Source organism: Naumovozyma dairenensis, chromosome 6 (assembly GCF_000227115.2).
Source record: "Naumovozyma dairenensis CBS 421 chromosome 6, complete genome".
NCBI lineage: Eukaryota > Fungi > Ascomycota > Saccharomycetes > Saccharomycetales > Saccharomycetaceae > Naumovozyma > Naumovozyma dairenensis.
In genome coordinates this window covers 39,413-65,551 of record NC_016484.1, presented here as the reverse complement: position 1 = coordinate 65,551, position 26,139 = coordinate 39,413, and the positions used below count along the sequence as shown (strand labels likewise).

General features: G+C 34.9%; 9 protein-coding genes across 9 annotated transcripts; 6 read left to right on the top strand and 3 right to left on the bottom strand.

The window, feature by feature from the left end:
- Positions 1 to 560: 560 nt before the first annotated feature.
- Positions 561 to 5,225, top strand: MLP2 (Mlp2p; the record flags this gene model as incomplete). The annotated part of the gene is made up of 1 exon (XM_003670543.1): positions 561 to 5,225. One exon carries the CDS (start codon positions 561 to 563, stop codon positions 5,223 to 5,225), a length of 4,665 nt encoding a protein of 1,554 aa, XP_003670591.1.
- Positions 5,226 to 5,684: 459 nt separating this feature from the next.
- On the top strand, positions 5,685 to 7,517 carry MCM10 (Mcm10p; the record flags this gene model as incomplete). Its single annotated transcript, XM_003670542.1, has 1 exon — positions 5,685 to 7,517. The coding sequence occupies one exon, from the start codon at positions 5,685 to 5,687 to the stop codon at positions 7,515 to 7,517; it is 1,833 nt and encodes a 610-aa protein (XP_003670590.1).
- Positions 7,518 to 9,287: 1,770 nt separating this feature from the next.
- On the bottom strand, positions 9,288 to 10,184 carry VPR1 (Vpr1p; the record flags this gene model as incomplete). Its single annotated transcript, XM_003670541.1, has 1 exon — positions 9,288 to 10,184. One exon carries the CDS (start codon positions 10,182 to 10,184, stop codon positions 9,288 to 9,290), a length of 897 nt encoding a protein of 298 aa, XP_003670589.1.
- A 539-nt stretch (positions 10,185 to 10,723) lies between these two features.
- NDAI0F00260 (uncharacterized protein) lies at positions 10,724 to 12,322 on the bottom strand (the record flags this gene model as incomplete). The annotated part of the gene is made up of 1 exon (XM_003670540.1): positions 10,724 to 12,322. The coding sequence occupies one exon, from the start codon at positions 12,320 to 12,322 to the stop codon at positions 10,724 to 10,726; it is 1,599 nt and encodes a 532-aa protein (XP_003670588.1).
- Positions 12,323 to 16,995: 4,673 nt separating this feature from the next.
- Positions 16,996 to 17,985, top strand: NDAI0F00250 (homocysteine S-methyltransferase family protein; the record flags this gene model as incomplete). Its single annotated transcript, XM_003670539.1, has 1 exon — positions 16,996 to 17,985. The coding sequence occupies one exon, from the start codon at positions 16,996 to 16,998 to the stop codon at positions 17,983 to 17,985; it is 990 nt and encodes a 329-aa protein (XP_003670587.1).
- Positions 17,986 to 18,110: 125 nt separating this feature from the next.
- Positions 18,111 to 19,505, bottom strand: RRD1 (peptidylprolyl isomerase RRD1; the record flags this gene model as incomplete). The annotated part of the gene is made up of 1 exon (XM_003670538.1): positions 18,111 to 19,505. One exon carries the CDS (start codon positions 19,503 to 19,505, stop codon positions 18,111 to 18,113), a length of 1,395 nt encoding a protein of 464 aa, XP_003670586.1.
- Positions 19,506 to 20,600: 1,095 nt separating this feature from the next.
- Positions 20,601 to 22,061, top strand: IMP21 (Imp21p; the record flags this gene model as incomplete). The annotated part of the gene is made up of 1 exon (XM_003670537.1): positions 20,601 to 22,061. The coding sequence occupies one exon, from the start codon at positions 20,601 to 20,603 to the stop codon at positions 22,059 to 22,061; it is 1,461 nt and encodes a 486-aa protein (XP_003670585.1).
- A 546-nt stretch (positions 22,062 to 22,607) lies between these two features.
- On the top strand, positions 22,608 to 23,408 carry NDAI0F00220 (lysophospholipid acyltransferase family protein; the record flags this gene model as incomplete). The annotated part of the gene is made up of 1 exon (XM_003670536.1): positions 22,608 to 23,408. The coding sequence occupies one exon, from the start codon at positions 22,608 to 22,610 to the stop codon at positions 23,406 to 23,408; it is 801 nt and encodes a 266-aa protein (XP_003670584.1).
- A 524-nt stretch (positions 23,409 to 23,932) lies between these two features.
- GUT2 (glycerol-3-phosphate dehydrogenase) lies at positions 23,933 to 25,894 on the top strand (the record flags this gene model as incomplete). Its single annotated transcript, XM_003670535.1, has 1 exon — positions 23,933 to 25,894. One exon carries the CDS (start codon positions 23,933 to 23,935, stop codon positions 25,892 to 25,894), a length of 1,962 nt encoding a protein of 653 aa, XP_003670583.1.
- Between the last annotated feature and the right edge of the window lie 245 nt (positions 25,895 to 26,139).

Sequence of the window (26,139 nt, the reverse complement as noted above, 5' to 3'; positions counted from 1 at the left end):
AGGAGAGACACAAAGGACTTCTCACTAACTTACCAGTTGTCTGGTGGTGGACTATCCCTCTGTCTAGGTCTTCCCTTTCCTCACAGTTCAAGGGTATTTTCTGCCCGTTACGAATATATCTGTCCGTCCGTCCCTTCTCTCTTGTGCGAAAATATTTAAATGTCTCTTATCCTCCGTGCACCATGAAAAAGGGCAGATGTACTGGTGATCATTTCAAAAAAGCAGTCTTGTTATTATTTTTTACAGGCACGTGACCAGTGCAATTTGTTTCTTTGTATTACCCGGTGAAGAGATTATTGTGAATTGAAATTGCTAACAGAGCAATTCTAAGCGAAGCACAGTAGTGAAGGAATAGAAAAAGAAGAACAAAGACAGGAGAGTCGCTAGATTGGTCCATCGATATCATAGTAATTGTGTGGCCAAGACCTTTTACATAGGGCAATTAAGAACCAAAATTATTGAACCATTCAAATTGACCTCGCAATTGTTGCTCGAAAAGCTCGTATTTGTCTCTACTAAACATTGGTTAACGAAATATAGTTTAAGGGAAGACTATAACCATGTCAACTGACAGCAGAAATGAACCTACTCCATCCATAATAGATAAAATTTCATCTTTCTTTGACTTACCAGGTAATACATGGGAGTCAATGGATGAGCATGCTTTAGAGAAAATTTATACTAAAGCTTATGACCTTATGAAAGAGAACAGTTTCGTTAGTGCTGCAATTGATGACATAAAACATGTATATGAAGGTAAAATTAATACCATATCGCAAAAATATTTCAACCTACAACTTGAAAACAAAAAATTAAAAGAGAAAGAATCTGGATATCTCGTTGCGAGGGAAAAACTTGTTAGTGAAAAGCAAAAGGAATTTGATTCCAATGATGCTCTTAACTCGGAAATAACACTAATAAAATACGATCTAGAGGCTATGCAGAGGGATCATACGACGTTGGAAGCAAGGGAGCGTAAGACTGAAAATGTCCTGGAACAATCAAAATTAGAATTACAAGACTCATTAACGGAGAATTCAGCTCTCAAGGAACAAATCGGAGTCTTCGAAGGGAAATTGGACTCAATGACCCAAGAGTTATGGCTTGCTAATACTGAAAATAAGAAACTTCAAACTGGAATGAAATTACTTCGAGAGAACAATCTTTATTTAGAAATTAAATGTAAGGAAACTGATAAGAATAAAAAGTTATATTCCTCTGCGGAAGATGCATCCCGTCTTCAGGACCAACTTCAAATAGTATCAAGTGAAATATTGTCATTAAAGTCTGAAATTGCAACTTTGAAATATATGAATGAATCACTCTCTACCGATTTGCAAAGAAAATTGTTCAGAATTAAAGATCTGGATGACAATCTAAATTCTAGTAAACAAGAATTTGCCAAAGAAATCACTTTAAAGCAAAGAGTCAATGAACTGTTACATAATGAAATTGCATCGTATAAAAAGCAAATAGAACGTTTAACGTCGAAGAATTTGGAAACTCCTGAAAAAAAGATCATCCAGGAACTAGTTGACCTGAAGGAGAAACTTGTAAATTCAGAAAAAGAATGTAACGAGTTGAAATCAACTGTCGATAAGTATATTAATATTGATGAGAAGAAATTAATCTCCAAATTTGGGAATCCAAAAAAATTAATAGAGATACTAAGAAGACAACTCGTTAAAGAGAAAAGACATAAAGATACATTACAAAGACAAGTCGAATCGTTTTTAGTGGAATTAGAACAGAAATTACCCATGATAGATTCCTTTAAAGAAAGAAATTCTTCTCTAGAAAGGGAATTATTGAGGATCACTTCATCACTTGAAGAAACTGCTAAAGAAAGAGACATAAAAGATAGAGAATTAACCAATTTACAAAAGAAAATATCTAACAATGAACAATTCAATGATGAATTACTGAGGCAAAGGTCCGATTTGGCTCATCAAGTCCAATATCTTTTATTATGTATCGATAATAAATCTCCATTCACTGAAAAAGAGGCTACCCTTGTAAAAAAAATTGTATCTAACGAAAATACAGAAAATGATACTGACTCACACAAAATTATTTCAAAACGACTGCTTCATTTTCAAAATGTTAAAGAGTTACAACAGAAAAATATGGAATTGTTAAGAACGACAAGACAATTAGTACAGACCTTAGAAAGACAAGAACAAGAACAGCAAAAGACGTTGAGGATCACCGATAATAATAAAATAGTCGAATCTGCGAAAAGTACAAGTGTGGACTTGGAAAAACATATAAAAACATTAGAATCGAAGATCAACATCATTTCGCAAGAAAGAGACTCTTATAAGTTGCTAGTGACGAATTCGACAATCCAATCCAATACTTCAAATAATTCGATATCTAGCTTGCAGCAATGTGAATTGGAGAAGGAAAGATTAACTAATGAATTATCTTCAATGAAACAACAACACGTGAAGGTGCTAGAAGAGTTAGAGAATAAAATAAAAACGCTGCAGAAATCACAATTGACATCAAAAATGGAAGTTGAAAAACATGCCCTCAATTTCGATGAGATGAAAGATAATAACAATCTTTTAAAAGAATACGTAGATAAGTTAGAAAACAAAATAAAGACATTGGAACAAGATTTAGCTGAAAATGAGCTATTTGAAAAAAATCTAATTACTGGAGGGGTAAATAACCTCGAGCAATCAAAAATTATAGAACTTTCGGTAGCTGAACAGAAAATTTCATTTTTAGATAAAGAAATATCCAATTTGAAATCAAAAAATAAAAATTTGGAAGACAAAATACTGACAATGACTTTATCAAAGAATTTATTAGACAATAAGGTCCTTCAATTGGAGACATCACTATCTGAACGTGAGTTACCTAAAAATACGCAAATCAAAAACGAAGAGAAAGAACCTGCCAAGCAACAAACATATACTTTTGAACGAAAGAAACTAGAAAGCGTAAATGATTCAGATATTTCATATCTTTACTATGAAAACCTAGAGGAGTTACAAAATCAATTCAGAACTCTAAGGCGAGAATTAAAAGAAGTACAAGAAGATTTGGACATGAAAACAGAATCTCATTTGAAATTGGAAAATAAATACACCAAAGTCAAAAATGACCTCAAACAAGCCACTTATAAGCTTGCTTCTGTATATACGACTCTGGAACAGAAAAACTCCTTTTTAGCCAATAGCGTAAGCCAACTGCAAGGGAAAGAAAAAGAATTAAATGAACTGAAGTCAAAGCTAGTGGAAAAGACTGAGAAACTTCAAATGGCTGAAAATGAAAACTCAGAAAAAATTAACAATGCCATCGTTTTACTACAAACCATGGTTGAAGAAAATACAACATTTAAAGACGCCTTCAAACATTTCAAAAATTCTCTAAGTCGTTTAAGACAAGCGATTAATTCTATACAACAACAATCATTGGTAATAGAATCTAATTACAATACTGAAATTGATCATGCAAATGAAAGGCTTGAAGAAGCGGAGGTAAAAATGGCTTCATTTGATGGTAAAGTGACAGAGATATTAGAAAGTTATGATGGGAAGATATTAAACACAGCAGCTATAGGTCATTTAGTACGTTCACTAATTCACGAAAAGAAAATGTTGGCTCTAAATCTCAACTCTGCAAACTACTCATTAAGAAGGGCGAGATATAGGAATAAAAATCCAAGAGAGAAATTCCCGTCGTTCGTGAAAATCGACCAACAATCGAAGAAAGAAGAAGATAAAGAAGAAGTAATGGAAAATACAACGAAATTACTTGCCCTAGAAGAATCAAATGCTAAGTTAATAAAAGAAGTAGAAAACTGTACTAAAGTAAACGAGACTCTTTCGAGCCAATTAGCAGATATGCAGGTGAAACTAGAACCATTGGAACAAGAGATTAATGAGCTAAAATTGAAGGTTGCCGAGAAAGAACAACATCTAAATATATGTCAAGAAGAGCTAGAACGGTGGAAGTTACGTTCACAAACTATTTTACAACAAGGGAAGATAGTTGAAGAGGAAGCACACATGAAATCCCTAGAGAAAATAAAAACCTTAGAAGAACAATTAGAAACCGTTCGTACGGAAAATGCTCAACTAACTGATAGGTTTGATAGATTAAAAAAACAGGCGCACGAGAAGCTTGATGCTGCTAAGACAATGCAAATTAATCTAACAACCCAAATAAATGAGTTAAATGAAACTAAGGTTAATTTGGAAAAATCGTTACAACAAGAAATCGAGAAGAACAACCAATCAGGAAATGGTGCAGCTGACGAATCAGAGGAAATTATTAGGTTGAGAGCAGAACTGGAGAAATCAAATAATTTCTCCAATGAATTAGAAAAGAAAGTTGAAGATGCTAAGAAATTCAAGAATGAGATAGAATCGTTAAAGTCAGAATTACAATCTGTAAAAGCATATGAAAACAGTACTGTAAACTCCAAAATAATCAAAGACTTAAAAGAATCTTTTAAGCGTGAAAAGGATGAATTAATTGAACAAATGAAAAAAGAGTTTAAGACAAAGTTGGAAAAAGAAAAAGAAACCATTCTCGCTCAGAGAAAAAATAATATTCTCGCTAATGGTCAAGAAAGTGCCAATATTGAAGAGCTTAAGAAAAAGTGGGAAGAAGAACAAGAAGCACTCATTCTGAAGAGGATAACTGAGGCCGAGGAGAATTTGAAGAAAAGAATGAGGCTCCCTTCTGAGGAGAAAATCAATGCTGTTATCGAGAAAAGAAGAAAGGTTCTGGAGCAAGAATTTGAAACCAAATTACGTGAACTCGGGCTTAATGCCGATGGAAATGGAGTTGTCACAGATACAAGAGCTCAAATAGAAAAAGAATTGAGGGAAAAGTTTAATCTTGAACTGGCAGAAATAAAAAAGAAGGCCTTTGAAGAAGGAAAACAGCAATCTATGATGAAAAGCACATTATTGGAAAGAAAATTATCGAAACTCGAATCACAAACTTTATCACCAACAAAGAATAATGATAGTAACGAAACTCAGGTTCCTTCGAAAATAAACCTGTCCAATATAAATAGTTCTTCACCACCACTCGGAGAAAAAGTATTACAATTGAATTATGGAGCTAATGTTGTAGCAGAAACGGATAACGACGATAATCCATTCACACTACAATCAGGAAAAGATGAAACCTTGTTAACAAAACGTTCTGCTGATAATGAAATAATTCAAGACATCATTAAAAGACCGAAAGAGGAATAAATCTCTACTTTTAGATAAGAACCTTAATAAAGAACTTTGCTTGCAATATGTATTATATTAAAATAAGCATATAAAAATCCCAAATTCAGGAATTGTAATAATTCAAAAAAGAAGGCTTGTTGGAATAATATCTATTTTTTTCCAACTGCAGATGAATAATTGTAACGAAGAGGGCAAGCCTGTAGAAGCACAATCTCTGGCTCTGTTTCTGTACTACTTTCAGACAATATAGTCTTTATAACTATGAAGCTTCAAACAATTATTATTGGATCGAATCACCTTCCTGTTTATAACGAATTTTACAGAGCTTGCGCATCTTACTATTTTATACGTAGTGCATTATGTGATTTTAGTTTTACAAAAATCGAAGAGCAGAATGAAGTCATTGAGAGTTTCAAAAGAAACATCATTTAAACAACCTATATCAGGGTTCATACCTTACAAACTGCTTCAATACTAATGAATGATCCTAGGGAATGTTCGCCAGAAGATCCTTTTGCTGATTTATCAGACAAAGAGGAAAATGAAGACGCTGTACTGGAAGAGCTCGAAGATCTAGACCGTCGAAAGAGTGATCTCTTGGGAAGATTGAAGGAACTAAAGGAACGTCAAAAGAGACGTGATCCTAATTTTGATGAAGTTCAGATACCTGGTACCCCTGAAGAGAAGAATACAAATATTTTTACTTCTGAACAGACAATATTACAGAATCGTGACAGAAAAGAAGAAGAAGTAGAAGAAGAAGAATTCTCTGGCGAACGATTACCTAATCCTAACGAACTGAAAGTAAGGGAAAGGGAAGAGAACTTGGAAAAGCTACCATCGAATACTACTTCATATTTCATGGAAAAGTTTCAACATGTCAAGAAGAAAGAAGAAATCGAGAACGTTAGGAATGAGAAAATGTTAAAGGCAAGAGTCCATATGTTTCAAGGATTAAATAAAAGCAGCAAAATTCATAAAATAGAATATCAACCAGAGGCAGCTAATGAAGTAGAAGAATATTCGATGCTACGTATTCAGAAAAGGTATATTCCTAAAAAGGAATTAAATGATATATTCCAAAATATCAAAATACTTCGATTAAATAAATTATTTGCCAAAGTGAGGCCACCAAAATTCGAAGAACCACAGTATTCAAATTGGGTTACATTGGGGATAATAACACAGAAGGGTAGCATTAAATTTACATCAAGTGATAAACCCAAGAAATATTTTAAATTTACTATAAGTGATTTCAAATATAATGTAGATATCTTCATTTTCGATAAACATGCTGTCGAGCGATACTATAATCTTCGAATTGGTGACATTATTGCAATTTTGAATCCTGAAGTGTTACCATGGAGACCCTCGAATAATAAAAATGGTACGGGGATCAAATCATTCAATCTTCGTATCAATCATAATTACCATTGTATCATCGAAGTTGGTAAAAGTAAAGACCTTGGTTTTTGTCCCATACCGAACAAAATCAATGAATCTGGGACATGTCATACCCCAATCGATATTTCTAAAGAAGACAGATGTTCTTATCATCAAGAAATTAGGTTTAGAAACAATGGTTCTAAGAGGATCGAGTTAAATGGAAGTTTCGCATTGGGTGCTCCTGTAAAAGTGGGTGCACAACCGCAATTATATAGGAATAATAACGTGCCAGTACGAGGAGTGTATCATGGGAATCGATTTAATGTGGTAAAAGGATCTGAAATTAGAAAGAATGAATCAAAACTTATGGAAGAGAGGAGGAGACGATATTTTAGTAGTAACAATTCAGCAAAGGCCTTCTTTGATGAAAAGTTCCAAAATCCTGACATGTTAACCAACCTTGATACTAAAAGACGTAAAATTGCTGATGATAAGAGAAGTAATTACTTAGACCAAGAGTTGAGTAAAGCTATCGAGAATAAATCTTCCAATAGATTATCTGGGAACAAAACAAAGAAAGAATATGCCAAAATGAAAAGTGCTACAGAAACAACATTACAAACTGGTGTCATTCAAAGATTAGGTTTTGATCCGACACATGGTAAGATTGCTAAAGTTTTACAAACGGGTAAGGATTCAGGGAAGGATAACGTACATAATACTCATAAAGTGGAGAAAGTTAAGGATCTACTAGAATTTAAAAAAGGCAAAGTTGTGCTGGCGCCTGCTAAAGAGGAACTAATCAAACGTAAGAATAGAAGGGAAGAAGTATGGCAAAAACATTTCGGATCCGGCAAGAGACTTGCAGAGCAGCCGCTAAATGACGATGTGGATACCAGTGAAAGTGATTTAGAGATTGTATGAATATATGATTACATGTGTACAATATAATAGCAGAAGGTTTGATGCAAAATCAACAAACTACTTTTGTAATTGTCAATACCAATATCATTAATGCACACCCTTTCAGCATATTTTGGACAGTTATTTACTATGAAGGACAGTTTTTCTGATTTCAGGAAAGGAGGATAAAATTATATGACCGGGAAAAGTATCTTAGGAAACTCGTACTTATGTATGCTCCAATATACAACTTCATTAGGGCATTACCTTTGATGTAATATATAATAATATTCAATTACGTAAAGAAAGGTAAATCCCCAGGTCTTATCTTCCAGATGTTGTTTGCGAGATGGAAATTGGGCACAGAACTTACCAGAATTGCTTTCTTCTTAGATATATGGCTATTCTAACTCATTAAATAAATAATTCGCCAGTTGTTGCTATAAAGAATACAGACTAGAAGGTTTGACATAGTCTAGTCCAGAATACATTTTGTAGCTAGAAATGCCCAAACTGTCCTTATTGTAAGCCTATTTAAGTTGACACAAATCTATAGCCGTACCATTAAGAACTGCAGCCAAGCCGTGTCATTACAACGCGACTCTATTTACTGTGGGACATATTGCAGATGTGTTTGCGTGGCAATATGTCCCCTAAAATATAAGGGGAGTTTTAACAATTGAATGGACCCATATTTGCCACCTGTAAGATGTATGATAGATTTTCTCAATATAAAACGATTAATATATAAATTTTCACTAAATCTCATTTCATATTGTATCATTTATTTGTTGAGCAATTATAGTTGGAAACAAATAAGCAACAACAAACATGCGTAGAGACGAACAACAATAACACAAATAAGTATAAAACCAATGACGATACTTACGACATCAAAAAAAAGGCGAATGATCTACGACGTCCACGCAGTGTCCGACAAAGGTCTGGGATGTATGTCAATGGATCAGAAGAGTTCAATGAAGCTAAGAAAAACAGTGGAGAAAACCCTTTGGTTGGAGCTAAAATGCTAACGAGGAGACCAAAGACACATGGCCCGTCACAAACCTTTAAAGAAATATAATTGAACTAATGCGAGCAAGCGTTTTTTGCTATTAGAGTTCTTTGATAAAAGCTTTCCGCCACATGAGATTCGTTAGAATAGAAGGCCTGCAATCAATTATGACATTAAGAATCAGTATTAACGTCATCCGAACGGGGTTTCATCCATCTCTTGCAAGCTTCTTTGGACTCTTCCCACCAATTTCTTCAGCTTCGCATTTATATTGATGTTAATTTTGTTTTTACCGGAATAATTGGTGGCTGGGGAAATGATACAACTAAATCAGTCTTACTAATTGGATTGATTCCCTACGTACAAGTAAAAATTTGATAACGATTTTCCGAACTCAACTATACCCATAATACCAACCATCATAAAACCGTAACTGCTACTCATTCTTTCAAATGATGAGTTGGATATACAAGTAATCCAGCCATGTATCGAATCCATTACCAAACTCTAGATGTCGAAACCACTTTAATCTGTATATACCAAACGCAGTTCAATTAGCTACGTTCTAATTAAATTCATTTAGCAATGTTTGAATTTTTTTTGATGTAATTTAGCTATGTTTAAGTTTCTTATTTCTTCTATTAAAAATCCAATTAGGCGCAAGTTAATTATACTAGTCTACCCAGTATTCATTTATAAGACCCATATTTTTTAGTGAAATCACCTTCCGTGACGATGGACAGTTAGTATCGGTTACAGAATATTAATTTCCCTTTGTTCTAGATAAATTTCCAGACCAAATACCATTTAACATTAGGTGCCAACTCCAAGTATACCTTAGAATCTAATGCTAATTTATAGTCCTTATGAAGATTGTTAGGAAGGGGCACATTGAGCGATATCTTACTATGCAATAACATAGTTACATCGGTTGTAAATCCTGCAGTATAATTCTTTACTGAATTGATTTTAATTTCATGGTCAGACAGCATTTCGAATGATGTTACCGTCAACAAAGTGTCATATGAGTGATACGAAAGGGTTTTCAAGGAGGTATCTAAATCACATAAGGATTTTTGTAACGATTGAAGTAATGCTGATGGTTTATTTTGTTCTAGGTCTTGTAGCGGGAATAATTCATATTTTCTAGTCACAGAACCTAGTTTGAAATGACTCTTTCTGAACTTTGCTTTAATAATTTTTGAACCTATTCCATTTTTGGAATCGAGAATAGCAATACCATCTCTGATCGTAGTTGGCTCCTTTCTTTCAAGTTGTTTTGCCATAAAAACAGAATGTGGATAGCCTTTGCAATTATAAATTATGTTTTGAATTGATTGTAAAGGACCAGCCCGTTTTGTGTCCTTTAGAGTAATTGACTTGAATTTACCAGAGGTAAATGAAGAGATTGGGAGGTTATTCCGCGGCTCTTTAGCCACTTTCTTTATTGATTTATGCGCTAATGTAAACAACGAGTTGATATTATTTGTTTTATGATACCGTTCCTTTGCGTTTTCAACATCTATTGATGTTATACTCCTCTGAGAAGAAGACAATAATTGAGAGGACGTTTCCTTTTTCTCATTAATCAGTAGTGTATTCTCTGAATGGTTACTAATTCGAGATTGGTTATTGTTATAATCAGGATAGATAACAAACCCTCTACGTTCCACCATATTGTACCTTATGAGCCTAGATATTCTTAGAGTTACTCCTTTTTAGTTCTCAATTTGTCATCGAAAAGAAAGTAACAAACTTAAAAGTAAGGCTAGTTCATGTTTGTATATTTACTATTTTGCACTTTTAGCCGCGCTATAAATATATACATGATATTGGCGTCTGGTTCACATATACAAAACCAATTTAGTATAATTGAATTGTAACAATAAAGCTGGAATAATCGAGCTTGATATTATATACTTTGATGATTTACCATTAATAAATAATAATTATTAGGGCGTCCTATATTAAAGATATATAATTTTACATGAGTTTTCTCCTTTTCATTTTGATGGTGTAATATACAGAATAGTCTGTGCAAATCATAATGAAATACGTTTATCATCCTATTCTATATATGTTGATAAAGGGTTTAGAGGGTGGAATCGAAAAAAAGAATGAATAAAGAAAAAAGATAACGAACTTATTAGATCATCAGCTGACCCAAACTTTGTACCTTCGAAAAACAGGGTTTCAATTAAAAACGAAGCTGTATCTATAATAATAGCATACCAGCACCAATGATACCAGCACCTAATGCCACACCGTTCTTAACCGCACCATTTTCAGTTTGCTGATGGATAGTAACAGAAGTTGCGTTTTGTTTCTTAGAGGAAACAGCAACAGTAGCCAAGGAGGAAGAAGTCGCATGCTTAGTAATAGTGTTTGTGTTTGTGACGGTAGTATAAGTATCTCCCTTGGTAGAAGTTCCAGACTTATTGGAACCAGCTGTAGTACTGATATTGGTACCAGCAGTAAACTTACCAGCAGTAGTAGCGGTAGATGCTGATGACTTACTAGATTCACAAGCTTCATCACAGACCACTGTACTTGTTAAAGTGGTATATTTAGTGGTGGTACCTTCAACTTCTGGGATGACCGTTGTCTTCACTGTATATTCGGCAGAACTAGATCTAGCAGCTTGAGATTTGGCGAATTCAACGGACTTACTTGATTGACAGACAATGTCACATTCAGTAATGGTTTTAGTAGTGTGTAAAGTATTAGTGTTGGTCTTGGTAACTTGCTCAGCTGACTTTTTAGATTGACATTCAGAATCACAAATTGTGACAGTGTTTGTGGAAGCACTGGTCTTAGTAACTATAGTGGTATTATAGTTGAGTGGTGTTGTGGTTGTGGAACATGGGACCGTAGTTGTGTTATAGAAGACATCTGTAACTGTAACTGGTTTAGTTGAAACAGCTGCTTTGGAGGTAGTTGTGTTATGTACCGGGTTAGGAATATGGGTAGTAGTTGTCAATAGAATAGAAGACCCGGCGGATGGAGCAGTCGAATTTACATGTGTTGGGACAACTGAAGAAGCCGCAAGAGTAGAAGACTGTACTACACTAGAGAATACAATGGAAACTTCGCTAGAGGAAGAAACAGTAGCTTCAATGGAAGAAGAAACAGCAGCTTCAGTGGAAGAAGAAACAGCAGCTTCAGTGGAAGAAGAAGCTGGTGCTTCAGTAGCTGAAGAGACAACAGCTTCAGTAGAAGAAGTGACTGGAGCTTCAATGGAAGAAGAAACAGCAGCTTCAGTGGAAGAAGAGACAGCAGCTTCAGTGGAAGAGGAAACTGGTGCTTCAATGGAAGAAGAAACAAGCAGATTCAATGGAAGAAGACACAGCAGTTCAATAGAGGAAGAAACAGTAGCTTCAGTGGAAGAAGAAGCTGGTGCTTCAGTAGCTGAAGAGACAACAGCTTCAGTAGAAGAAGTAGTTGGAGCTGTGGAAGAAGAAGCAGGAACTGCTTCTGTAGAAGAGCTGATTAATTCTGGAATAGAAGAAGAACTCAAGTAACTTGATAGAACAGATGATAATACTTCATATGGTATACTGGTTGGTAGTTCGGAAGATAATGAAGTAATTGCAACAATTGAAGAAGTAATGGCAGGAGCAATAGTCGAAGTGACTGCTGAAGAACTGGTAGCTGGTTCAATTGATGAACTTGTGATTTCAACAGTAGATGATGAGCTTGGGGTTGGGGTTGGGGTTGGAGTAGGTGTTATAGTGGATGATGTCACTGGGGTTGGAGTAGGAGTTGGGGTAGTAGAAGTTGATGTCGTTGTTGTTTTTGAACCACTGGAACCCATTGTGTAAATAATATAATGCTGATCGGTGCTACTTTCGACTAAACTTGTTGTAAGTTGGCTAAAACATATATTCTCGCAATTTTTGAGACCATATTTCTCAATTAGACCAGCCAGTATATATATCCTGTACTGCAATGAGAACGCGAAATATTTGTTGACTAATTATATCATCTTCGTCAATTTTTTCCTCTGATCAAAATCGTACCTCCGATTTCCCAGTTTGGGAAATATAGTAAACGAATCTGAAATTTAGTTTACGAGAACCATATTTTTTGGTACATGACAATTCACCATATCCGAGTACATTTTCTTGAGAAAAATTGTTTCCCAAGGATTTAGCTCTTGTGTACGCCGAATCTTTTCCACGTTGTTGTCTCCATTTTGGCACTTGCATGTAAATCCTTATTTTTTCACAAACAAGTATTCTTTCACTGACTCAACGAGACGGACAGTCGAGAAAGGCGCAGGCATGGGACGCGTAAGGATATTTTTCTACCCAGTCCTATTCAAGCACCCACATTTTCTTCTTTGAAACCGTTCTATAAAATCCTTACCCTATTTTGTACCCTAGTTTACATACCAAAAAATCACGAAGTCGACAATTTTACATCTAACTGACTGTTTTTCTTATCTCAATCAGTCGTACTGAGTAGAGATTTTTCCATCATCACCTATTTTTCGGAAAGCATTCGACTGTCTCTTTTGACAATGATTCTACAATTACTTGCGCTAAGGATGCTTCGAAGAAAAATGCTAAGAAACAGTGTTAGGCCTAAGCAAAAATGTTTTTTTATAAAATAATATAGTGGAAAGAATTTATTCCTAGAATTTTAGTGAATGTTGGTGTCTTTTGTAATTAGTTTGTTTAGTTAATTTAAGTACGGTGTGTAGAAATCCCGTTGTCAGTCGATAAGATTATTTACATAATCCTTCTACCCTTTACTCTACCCTAACCTACATTTGTTTCCAAAAACACACGCTGTCAACCCTTTATTGTTTTAGTCTTAACCCCATGTTCTTTTCACACCTGGTCGCATGGAATGTTCTGAGAACAAGCATAGTTGCTCAATTTAACTTTATTACTCCCACTTCATGTCTCCGGTTAATATACTGGAATGATTATACGACTAGTAACACGGGGAAGACACATAATGTTTACTTGAAAACAATGTCCAATCTCCACTGTGTTTCCTTCAAATCGCTGAGATCCAGTGGGAACTAAGGAAAACGCACCGAGGATGAATAACGTCGCCAGAAAACGTTCTCCCGTTTAGCGAAAAGGTAAAAAAGTTTCCAAGACAAGGGTGTACGGATTAGATCTGGAGATGTTCACGTACACCTATTGTTCTCGATTGCTAATCAGGGCATAGACAGTGTAACATTGGTATGTACCTAGGTGGTCCAGCACCTATCCCACCCGGTACGTACTTTCCTCTATTCGTTTCTAACAGTAAAACAGCGTACCAAGTTGGTGCGTTGTCAAAACCCCAACCTAAATGAGGGAGAATGAAAACTGCCATTCCATGAAGTTTTCATCTTAAGAAATGCCTTACAATCAGGCCTGGGAACGATAGGATTTTTTGGCAATCCTAAGGGATTTTGGGCCTAACCTACGTTTTTTGATTTTGGGCCTAACCTACGTTTTTTTAAATTTTTCAATCCAATCCTAACCCAAAATCACTTCTAATCCAATCCTTTTTTTTTATTATATAATCTATACAGAAACATTAAAATTTCATGTTATACGATCAGTATTTGTTCATGTTTTCTTTCAATCTTTGCCCCACTCCATGACCAGAAATAGCAAACCCTATTATCAATCCGTAAATTTTGATATCTACCCTACCTTTCTCTCAAAAAAGTTTCTCCCAATCCTAGTTTTTTCAATTCATTGATCCTAATCCGTCTCAGACCTGCTTACAATGCCAAGCAAACAATTATCACACCGTTAGCTTCTCTTTTTTTGACTTTTAACTTTTTATATATGGTGGTATTTGGGTACTGATCGTTCCCCAGCTTAGCATAGGCCCTACCTACGCATGTTTGTTAGCATCGTTTCATATTATGTGCTTACGTACGGTAGGTACGTCGTTCTGTTGAAGAAGGAGCGAGAAAAATTATTTATTGCTCGACAGAAACGCCTAAAGAAGTTCATTCTTCTTAAAGATACTCAGATTAAGTGTAATAATAGACATAGTGTCAAAAAAACACGGAAATGAGCTTTTTACCTGAAATAAATCAGATGGGGCGTCTTTGCGCGAAAGACACCGCTAAAAATTAGCTTGGGACACAAGTAAAGTTTCTTCCGTAAGAATGTACGTACTTAACTGAATCTCGAATATTCGATTCTATTACCCGCCCACAAGATTACGGATATTTAGTACCCGTAATGGAGGTCGCGGATGCTTTGTCTTTAGAACAAGAAGGATCATACTCTTCGTTCAAATAGACTAACATGGAGTACGATTAGATCTTCCGTACGGGATTATATTTATTAGATACGTAGAGTAACCCTGTAGGTTGAACATGGGTTGGTACGCGCCGTAACAAATAGCCGTAGGTATTTCTCCAAATTTGACGGGCAAAAGTTTTCAAATTCGTCAACCCTTCCCTATTGGTCGCCGAAAAATATTCTATAAAATTTTATCGAGCTTGTTTATTTTGAATTTCTTAATAATACACCTACCTCACATAACCTGTCTACTGCTAGGTGCAAACTGTAGAATATACTGTGACACAGTGTAGATACACTGGATTGGATTGAATAACCTACAGTAACGTAACATCTGGAACTATGGCCTGCCATCAGGAATATACTTCTATCACTTGGTGTAACTTCTGTTAATGCTTGAGGAAAGTTTTTCAACTGCGGGAAGATATTACGGGCAAAACCGTCATAATTAGCAGATGAGACGATGGAAAGCCTACTTCTAATAAAGACTTTATATTCAAATTTCCCTGACAAGGATATCTTTCTAAGTCATAGATTTTGTCATTTGATTTCACTTTCAGTCTTCTATTATTTACATTGTATATATTTTTATCTATCTTATAGATTTTACTACTGATATGCCAAATTTATTCCATGAGTTCAAATCTTTTTGTTTTTATTTAAGCCTCATAGGGAAGACTTATTTTAATTAGGTCAAAAATTTGTTCTTTTATAATTAGGTGTTGACCATTACTTCTTCTATTTATGCCCTATTTTCATTTTTCACCCTAATTGGGGGAGTAGCAACGCTAGTTGTACCTACTTTGGTGGTAAGAGAGTTGTGGTAACTGCGACAAGTATTAGATACGGTATGCCCAAAGGAGCCGCGTTCAGTATCTCGACGAAACGTAAGAACCTTGCAAGGAATATATTAAGAAAGAGGCTATTTTCTTAGAGATGTATATCTTGCATGTAAAGCTTATATAAGAGTTAAGTAATCAAGTAATCAACCACTTAAAAAGAAAAGAATACAATCATAACAACATAACGACAAAAGGAATATGTATTCACAAGATTACATTGCAGACATGGTTATGTCTGACAGTGTCACCACCGCGGTTATTGGTACACGCATAATACATATTTTAGCGGTACCAATAATATTATTTTTATCTTACCACTCGTACATTAGTTAAGAAATACGATGGTATTACGTATAGATGAGTACCAATAAATTATTACCGACTATCTTCAATTATCTTATTCTGTTGTCATCCCAGTTGCTGGTGACAAATACTGGGTTTTGTGATGAATAGACCAGTTACCTGGCAACTTTAGCCTCTAGGGAGTTGTAAATATTTTGCGTATAGTAGGTAATAGTTAAGGTTGAAGCACTGTTTAAATATCACACACATATATTGGCACGGAAGGATGCAAATATTTTAAAGATTAAGAAATTATTTGGTGTAGGATTTCTATATACTAGCAGGGGCATTGAATTAAAATCGAGATAGGATGATACATTAAACCTAATCTATTCCTGTGTTACCATAAAACATTCATGTTTATATTGCTTTTCAAGGTAAAATGTACCGCCAACTATCAGTTTACTGCATTAAAATAGCTGAGTGACAGAGTTTCTCTAAAAGATATGGGAATGGTACAGCGCCAGTGCCGTTCAGCGTCAATCAATTTGGCCCCGCCAAAAACTGCGACGTTTTGGTTCGGCAGCCTTCTACGGAAATATACAAGACCTGGCCACCTTGAATATGACTCGGGGTGAAAAATGATATTGTTCTTTTCCCTAAATTAAGTTTTTCTTGAGTATGTAAGGTTTGGGTGTAACTTAAAAACGTAATAAAAAAGGTTTGTTTGTGCGCAGAAATACGTTTTAAAAAGCTAAGCCAAAAGCGATTCCAGCCCTAACAAAAATGAGGCATATTTTTTCCTGAATATTGGAGCAAGGAAAAGTTCCGTTTAAATTTAATCATTTTACAGAGAGGGAGGGAGAGACCCCAAACACCCCTTAGATTTAGCTGAATAAAAAATACACGGTAGCAAGTGTGTATCCAGCCTTGCTTGACGATCAAATAGCTCGAGACGTTCAAGCCATATAACAACCACCCTTACGTAAGACATTTTGTTTCCCAGCATGTAAGCATCAACTCTTCCTCTCTTGATATCTTCCTCTCAATTGCACAATAAAAGGTCCCAAAACTACAAAAAGAATAATAATAGTATAATGACTCGTCAACCTATCAAAGATTATTTATCAGAAAATCCAAAGAAAATCTTGATCTTAGACGGCGGCCAAGGTACAGAACTTGAAAATCGTGGTATTAATGTTGCCAATCCAGTTTGGTCCACTATTCCATTCGTTAATGATTCCTTTTGGTCTGGTCAATCTTCTAAAGATCGTGAAATTGTTAAACAAATGTTTAATGATTTCCTTGAAGCAGGTGCTGAAATCTTAATGACTACCACATATCAAACTAGTTTCAAATCTGTTTCTGAAAATACAAATATTAAAACTCTGAAAGAATATGATGAATTATTGACTAGAATTGTTAACTTCTCAAGAGATTGCATAGGTGAAAATAAATATCTAATTGGTTGTATTGGTCCTTGGGGTGCACATATTTGTTCAGAATTTACAGGGAATTACGGTGAACATCCAGAGTTAATCGATTATTATGAATATTTTAAACCACAATTGGTCAATTTTGTTCAAAATGATGATTTGGATATCATTGGATTTGAAACTATCCCTAATGTATATGAATTGAAAACTATACTATCTTGGGGTACAGATATTTTACCCAAACCATTCTATATTGGACTTTCTGTTCATGAAAATGGTGTATTACGAGATGGTACCACGATGAGTCAAGTGGCAGATATAATCAATTCGCTCAGTGATAAATTGAATCCAAATTTAGTGCTTTTAGGGATAAATTGTGTTAGTTTGGCACATTCCCCTGATATCCTTGATTCTATCCATTCAAACTTACCTGATTTACCCTTAATTGTTTATCCAAATAGTGGTGAAGTTTATGACACTGTGAAGAAAATTTGGTTGCCACCAAATGATGAAACTTATATGAGTTGGGACGAAGTCGTAGAAAGATATTTGAAAGCTGGTGCTCGTATTATCGGTGGATGTTGTAGAACAACTCCAAATGATATTAAGCAAATATCTGATGCTGTTCATAAATACTCAAACACTAAATAATAAATATTAAGATACAGAACCTGAATAGTAGTAATATGAAAAAAACAATAAGAGATCGCATTTTATGTTAACTATACCTACTTTTTCTAGAATATATACGAGTAAAGTTATGTCTTGCAATATGATCATTGCGAATTCTTCAAATTTTTGTTAATGGTATTAGTATTGACATTAGATCGAATGGAACTGGTTCCATCTCGTGTAGTTCTAGTATTTGATGGATGCATAGGACGAGTTAAGAAATTTGTTGTAGGAGGTGGCATTGTTGTGCGTGCCATTTTTGTAGTAGTTGTTGCAGCGGTCATACCTCCGATCTGCCTTGTGGATGGTGAAGTCATAGATCCCATCATTGACGGTAATTTTGTTGAACCCATTCGTCCTGATGATTGTGGAAACGCAGTAGAGGTATGTGGTAATGGCCTTGAAGTTACCGTTGATGTCGAACTTGAAGATCGTTGTACTAGGTTATTATTATTGTTATTATTATTGTTATTGTTATCATCATCTTCTGGGGAATGTTCATATACTGGTAGTTCTCTCAATGTTTGAAAATTTATCCATGGATAAAATCCTGTACCAAACCAAAAATGTTGTACAACGGGGAATTTATTCAATACCTCGTCCATATACATTTTAATTAATCCTCTTTGAACTTTTCTCCAAGCAGAGACGGATGTCGATATATCATATAGTATCGGTGAATGTTCGGCGAATGGACCGGATTTGACTGTAAGAACAAACTCAATGCATTGACAATATAAATTTTTTGTAGAATAATCTTTTACTAATCTTGAATTTGTAATCTCCTTTGGTGTCAATGGAGCATTATTTAACCATTGTGAACTCCCTAGAATGTAAGCTAAATGGAAGTGATCATCAAGCCCCCATACTCCATGAGAACCAGCTGGTTCCAATGTATATGTTAGGATCAATTCTCGTACTAAAGAATAGTATGCGTTGAACATTATAAGAAGATCTTTCCCTGTTAGATCTGGGAACAAACCAAGCATATCTAAGGCAGCGATGAAAGCCATGAATGATAATTCATGACCAGTACCATAATCTAATCTTGTAGAAGACCCGAAACTATTGGCGATATAATAATTCAATTCAATAATACTAGGCTGTAAATCTGGAGAGGGAATGGCTTTCTCTAATAGTTTTGGTAATTCAACTTCTATCTTACTATGCCAATCTCTACATGCTAAATTACCATATCTTCTTGGACCTTTCAAAGGGGGAGTATCTTGAACAATTGTGGAGAGCTCGTTCAATAGATGTATTATGGAGTTGACCATTAATATTTCAGAGACATAACTATCTGGGTGCGGTGGTATTTCAACATTGGCGACTAGTTCTATATATCGTTGTAGAAAGAATCTAAGCCTTTGAAGGGCGATGGATGATTGGAAATCTTGAGTTGTTTGAGAATCGAAAATTCTCTTTACAGGTAATGAAAAGTTGGTAGCTTTCAAATCCAGGAGGTAGATTGGTGTGGGTTTATGTATCTTGTGTGACATAATATCTGCTTAAGTATTCGGTTATTTTTTTTGATAACGTTGCTCCTTTGGCAGTTTAAATCAACAATTGCTTGCATCATGATAATTCTTAAACATTTCACTGCATCAAGATGTTAAAAGGGCGTCGCGGAATGGAGGGAAGTGACGTTACATACATGAGTTGAGACATTATATGGTCACAAGTAGATAATGTATAAGTAAATATGCAGGAGCATATCTGGCAAAGATCTTCTTTCGAATATAGGATATGTGTAAATAACTCTTTATATGATTAAAAGATTGTATCCAAGGCACCAAAATAGAAATAGATTAGGGATATATGCGCCCTTTACGAACAAATTGTGCAAATTTATTCAAAGACAAAATTCAGAGAATTATGGGTAGTATATAACTATATGCAAATATACTTATGTACCTCTCATTCTCATATCATCATGATGGCTGGATAAGGCACCCTTCGCCCAGATGTCATCAGTGTTACTAGTACTAGAAATAGCACAAGTGTCGAGGTGAGGTGAGGTGAGATGTATGGACCAGCTAAAAAAACTCACCATGAAAGCGGCCTGAAACAAAATATTGTCAATTGGACATTAAGAAAGTTATTAAGAAACCATTACAAGATATGTGGCAATTGACCTGAGATCATCACCATTGTCATAAATACGTATGTATGTAGTGGAGAACTACCTCGGGTGGTGGGTGAAGGTGACCTTCTTAATTCAATTTAAACACTCAGAGTTTTTACATTTTTACAATTTTCTCTTCTCGCGCCGTCAACGAAAATCAACGACGCGGCGCCAACTATTCATTATTATTGAAGCAATATATACGTAGAGACATGCAGATATATAGACTATGTAACCGTTATATATAAAACATCATTTACAGTACATAATTTTGTCGCACAGGTTTTAAGGGCTCAAGCAAAAGCAAATAAGTAACGAACGTTACAAGGAGTTCCAACGATCTTGTTCCCAACTATTATTGAACAAAGGAAAGATAGATAACAAACCATTGTATTCCTATTCGTTGATTGGACGATTCTTTGAAACAAGATCTCATAACTTCCCCGAACAAGGATAGTCTTTCCGCATCATGAACACAAATAATAATGCCAGCAGAGATGCTGATAATGATAACAACAAAAGTCTCGGAGGTCCTGGAATAAACAAAAGAAGTATATTGTTAACTACCCCTGAGGGATCAGAAACTAAACTAATGAAAGATGCGAAAAATGACGATACCATTATAGATTCACCCACTACTTCTACCTCTGATCTTCAACCACCTCCATCTATCAATATCTCCCATATAGATTCGACAGCAGATCAAATGGCTAACTTGAGTCCCAAGACTAGTCTTACCGTTACAGCAGATTCACCAGTTAGTGTTACGGCTGCCAATATAGGTATGACAACACCCACTACAGCTGTTCAATTTGATGCTGAAGAAATTGAAAGAGGTAGAAGTCGTATAAAGAATTCTACAACTCATGCAAATGTAAATACGAATGCAAATCCAAACAACAATACGAATAATAATATGGAGAGGTCCAATAGAAGGATTGGGGGTTCATTAAGTACGTCACGATCTAGATCAAGATCAAGAGCTTCAAGTAGGATTAGAGAAGAAGAGTTTTTGAAATGGACTGTGTTAAGACAAGATCCTTCTATGAGATTACAAAACTTGAATGAAAATATTGCCAAATATAATAAAAAGAAAAAGAAAAATGAATTAAAAGAACAAAAAAATTTGAAAAAGAAAAGAAGTGAGACTGATGATGAACAGACTGAAGAAGAAGAAGAAGAGGAAGAAGATGTTACAGACACTGATAGTGATGAAGATGATGAAGATGATGACGAAGATGAGAGTGATGAAGAATCTGATGAAGAACAAGTAAGTGACATTGAAAATGATGTGGAAATCGATGAAGCTTTCAACTATGACCTTGGTATGAAAGTTTTACCCAATTTTTGTTCCAGTATTAATGATATTTTGGACACTGCCAAGCCTTGGATTGCTAAATATGAAGAGTCTATTAAAGGTAAAGAGAATGAAGGTGTAAACTTTACTACTTTGGACGGTGGTTATATTCGAGCCATGCAATTGCTAACGAAGGGGAAAGGTGCAAGTATGGATTTTGATCCCATGAAACCTGCTGGTCGATGTTACATCCTTTATACTGATCTATCCAGCGAATCCACATATGCATTAACATATATGATGGGAGCTGTATTGAATAACGGAGACACATTATATATAGTGCATTGGGAATCTTCCAAAGTGGCGAATGAGAAATTAATGCAAGAGAACGTAGGGAGAGTAAGGAAACATGTGATGCATATGTTTGATTGTGTCAGTGCTGTCATTGATGATCTGGATGTGATCATTTTATCATTGACTCATCCATACCCAAAACATTTATTAAATGAAATGATACATGGTCTAAAACCAGTTTCCATTGCATGTTCTTTGACAATTATCTTATCAACGTTACAAAATTTTGTTTGCTCAGTTCCCACTTTAGTCATTCGTAAGAAATTGAAAAGAAGCTAAACGTAAGGGAATTTCCGATTAAAAATAGGCATGTTCGTAGATACAGAGAAGTGCCACTTGAACATCTGTCAAAAAAAGGGCTTTTTCAAATGCTTTTTTTACAACTTATATATAAATATATACATATGTATGCACATATCTTATTCATTATACAGAATTATTACGCACATTACGTTAAAGTACTCTCCTCCAACATTCATTCATTAGCATTAGCCATTACATGTTGGTGTATGTATGGTTAGGAATAAGATAAGATAAGATATTGTATAACTTCTAATCAGTTGTCAGGGTAACATTTTTTAAGTATTTTTTGGTTGTTCAATTCTAACAATACAGCCAGAGAGCTGGATAGAGTAATACGCATGTACTCAACAGCTACTAAACTATGATTGCAATCATATTTCATATTAGGATTGGAAATTGTTACTCTTATATTCTTAAACTTATTTTATTCGTTAATTTGATTCAATTGTTTTCCTTTCTTATTTCTTTGAGAAAGTACCCTAACGAGCAGCATAATTAAAAGGAGGAGAATTTCTAATAGAGATGGGGTTAAATGTTTTATATTATCTAAGATGCACCTTAGCACTTGTTATCCTTTCAATTGCTGCCATTTATGGTATTATCGTATCAATTCTTTGTACAATAATTGGGAAACAACATCTATCTCAATATCTAACTGCAAGATTTTATTACACCTTAATGAAATATGGTATGGGTATTGACGTGAAAATCATTGGTGAGGAAAACTTATCCAAATTACCATACGTTTTAATCTCTAATCATCAATCTGAATTAGATGTATTAATGATTGGTAAAACTTTCCCACCTGGTTGTACAGTTACCGCTAAAGGTGCCTTGAAACGTGCTCCCATTTTAGGTTGGTTCATGTCATTAAGTGGCACAGTATTTTTAGATAGAACTGATAGAACTAAGAGTGTCACTACTTTGAATAACAGCTTAACAAATATCAAGAAAAACAAGAGAGCTGTGTGTATTTTCCCCGAGGGAACCAGATCTTATAGTACTGAGTTGCATATGCTACCCTTTAAAAAAGGTGCCTTCCATTTGGCTCAACAAGGTGAATTGCCTATCGTACCAGTAGTAGTGGCTAATACCAGTTCTCTATTGAGTCACAAATGGAAAACTTTCAATTCCGGTTGTATGATTGTCAAAGTATTGAAACCAATCCCTACAAAAGGTTTGAAAAAGGAAGATATTACTGCGTTTAGTGAAAAAGTTAGAAGTATTATGGAGAAGGAATTGAAAGAATTGGGATATTGTCCAGCTAATAATATTACAAGTTTACCTCCGGTAGTCTTAGAATTACAAAAGAAAAATCTTTGAGTACTTTTTTGATGCATGTAGATAAAAATACATATATATATATATATCACATCATAAGTCCCGCAAGATACTAAACAGTCATCTTCGTCGTAATCATACAAACCCATACCATACCCAAAATAAACTAACACAAAAACACCCAGCACTCTTGTCCAATACACATCAATTACACGATAATATAATCAGCAGTCACTGGTGATACATTCCCTCCTCGTCGTCTCCATATTCCCTTTCTTATGATTTGTGTCTCCAAAATATATATAAAAAGTAGAGAGAATATACACTTTAAGGTGCTCCGAGGGGCTGAACATGAAAACCCCGATAACAACTTCATTATACATTAGTCTATATATATTATTTCATCAACTTATTTAACTTAAAGGATTACCGCACAAGTGAATATACAAGAATATAATAGAATAAAATAGACTGAACTTTTATTCGTTACTCTCTTAGCAGTTATTGCACTTTCTCTATACCAAACAACAAAAAACGAGCGGAAGAATAAGTAAAAAGGTACGACGATGTTTGCTCGGAGACCAAAGACAACCATCTTCTTAGCTGCTACTGCTATAACTGCAGGTACGTTAGTGGTCAGAAGAAAATATCATTCAGGTACTAAATTCAATAATTTCCAAAGCGATTTCAATCCTTATCTAATCTCTCCAGTAGAGGACGTCGAAATTAATTTACCATCTAGATCCCAATTATGGAATCAATTAACTACTAAGGATCATCAGTTCGATCTCTTAATTATCGGTGGTGGTGCTACGGGCACAGGTTGTGCTCTAGATGCAGCTACAAGAGGACTTAACGTCGCTCTTGTAGAGAGAGATGATTTCGCATCAGGTACGTCTTCTAAATCAACCAAAATGGCTCACGGTGGGGTTCGTTATTTGGAAAAAGCTTTTCTTCAATTCTCCAAAAGTCAATTGGATTTAGTCATAGAAGCATTGAATGAAAGGGCTCATCTTTTAAATACTGCTCCTCATCTTTGTAAGATTTTACCAATTTTGATTCCCGTATACAATTATTGGCAATTACCTTATTTCTATGCAGGTTGTAAGTTTTATGATTTCTTTGCTGGTGATCAAAATTTGAAAAGCTCTTATTTAATTTCCAGGAAAAATGCCATTGAAATTGCTCCCATGTTGGATGCTGCTAATTTGAAAGCAGCATTAGTGTATCATGATGGTTCATTCAATGATTCAAGATTGAATTCTTCCATTGCTATTACAGCTATTGAAAATGGTGCCACTGTTTTAAACTATGTAGAAGTTAGGAAATTATTGAAGGATCCAAACTCTAACAAAATTATTGGAGTTACTGTTCAAGATAAAGAAACTGGTGAAATATCGAACGTTAAATCAAAGGTAATTGTAAATGCTACAGGTCCATATAGTGATACTATCTTACAAATGGATAAAAACCTCTCGGGATTGCCAGATCTAGCTAATATTGATCCTAAGATGTATGATCCAAATGACATATCATCTAAAATCGCTGTAAGTAATCCTAAAATGGTTGTACCATCTTCGGGGGTTCATATCATTTTACCATCATATTATTGTCCTAAACAAATGGGATTACTTGATGCAAGAACTACCGATGGAAGGGTCATGTTTTTCTTACCATGGCAAGGGAAAGTCATTGCTGGTACAACCGATATCCCCATGAGTCAAGTCCCTGATACTCCAGTAGCTAAAGAAACAGATATTCAAGATATATTAAAGGAATTACAGCACTATATTAAATTCCCTGTTAGGAGAGAAGATGTCCTAAGTGCATGGGCCGGTATTAGACCTCTAGTGAGAGATCCAAGATTGATCATGGACGATGCTACACAGAAATTAGGCACTACTCAAGGTCTCGTTAGATCTCATTTTCTTTTCACTTCTGATAATGGGTTAATTACAATCGCTGGTGGGAAATGGACTACATACAGAGAAATGGCCGAGGAAACAATCGATGAGGTTGTTAAATACGGTCATTTTGCAAATTTTGCTAAACCTTGTAAGACAAAAGACTTGAAATTAATTGGTGCTGAAAATTGGGATCCAAATTTAGTAGCTTTATTATCGCAAAAATTCAATTTGTCCTCCATGATGGCCAAATATTTATCTGAAAATTATGGTACAAGAAGTACTATCATCTGTCAATTATTTGAAAGGGAAGAAATGAATAAGTTACCTGTTCAGCTGGCTGGAATAGAAGATAAACCTATCTTGGGAAATGTGGATTTTAATACTTTTCGTTATCCAATTACCATCGCCGAATTGAAATATGCAATGAAATATGAGTATGCAAGGACACCTTTGGATTTCTTAATGAGAAGAACAAGATTCGCATATCTTGACGCTTATCAAGCATTATTGGCTGTGAAAGGAACTGTGAAAGTTATGGGAGACGAATTTGGTTGGGATTCTAAGAGAAGGGAACAAGAAATCAAAAATGCAACGTTGTTCATTGAATCCTTTGGTGTTTGATTATTCTATTGTATTTCTTCGTTGATTCGTCAGATCGTGCTTTTTTTTTTCCATTGCAGATGTATATGATTATACTAATCTAATTTTAAATAATAATATTCCTTGTATAATGGATGGATATTTCTTATATATTCTGTTTCAACATATCTGAAAAACTATAGTCTTTTTTAATGAATATTAATTCAATATTCTATAGGTTATATATATATATATATATATATACTAACTAATTATGTATTATATAA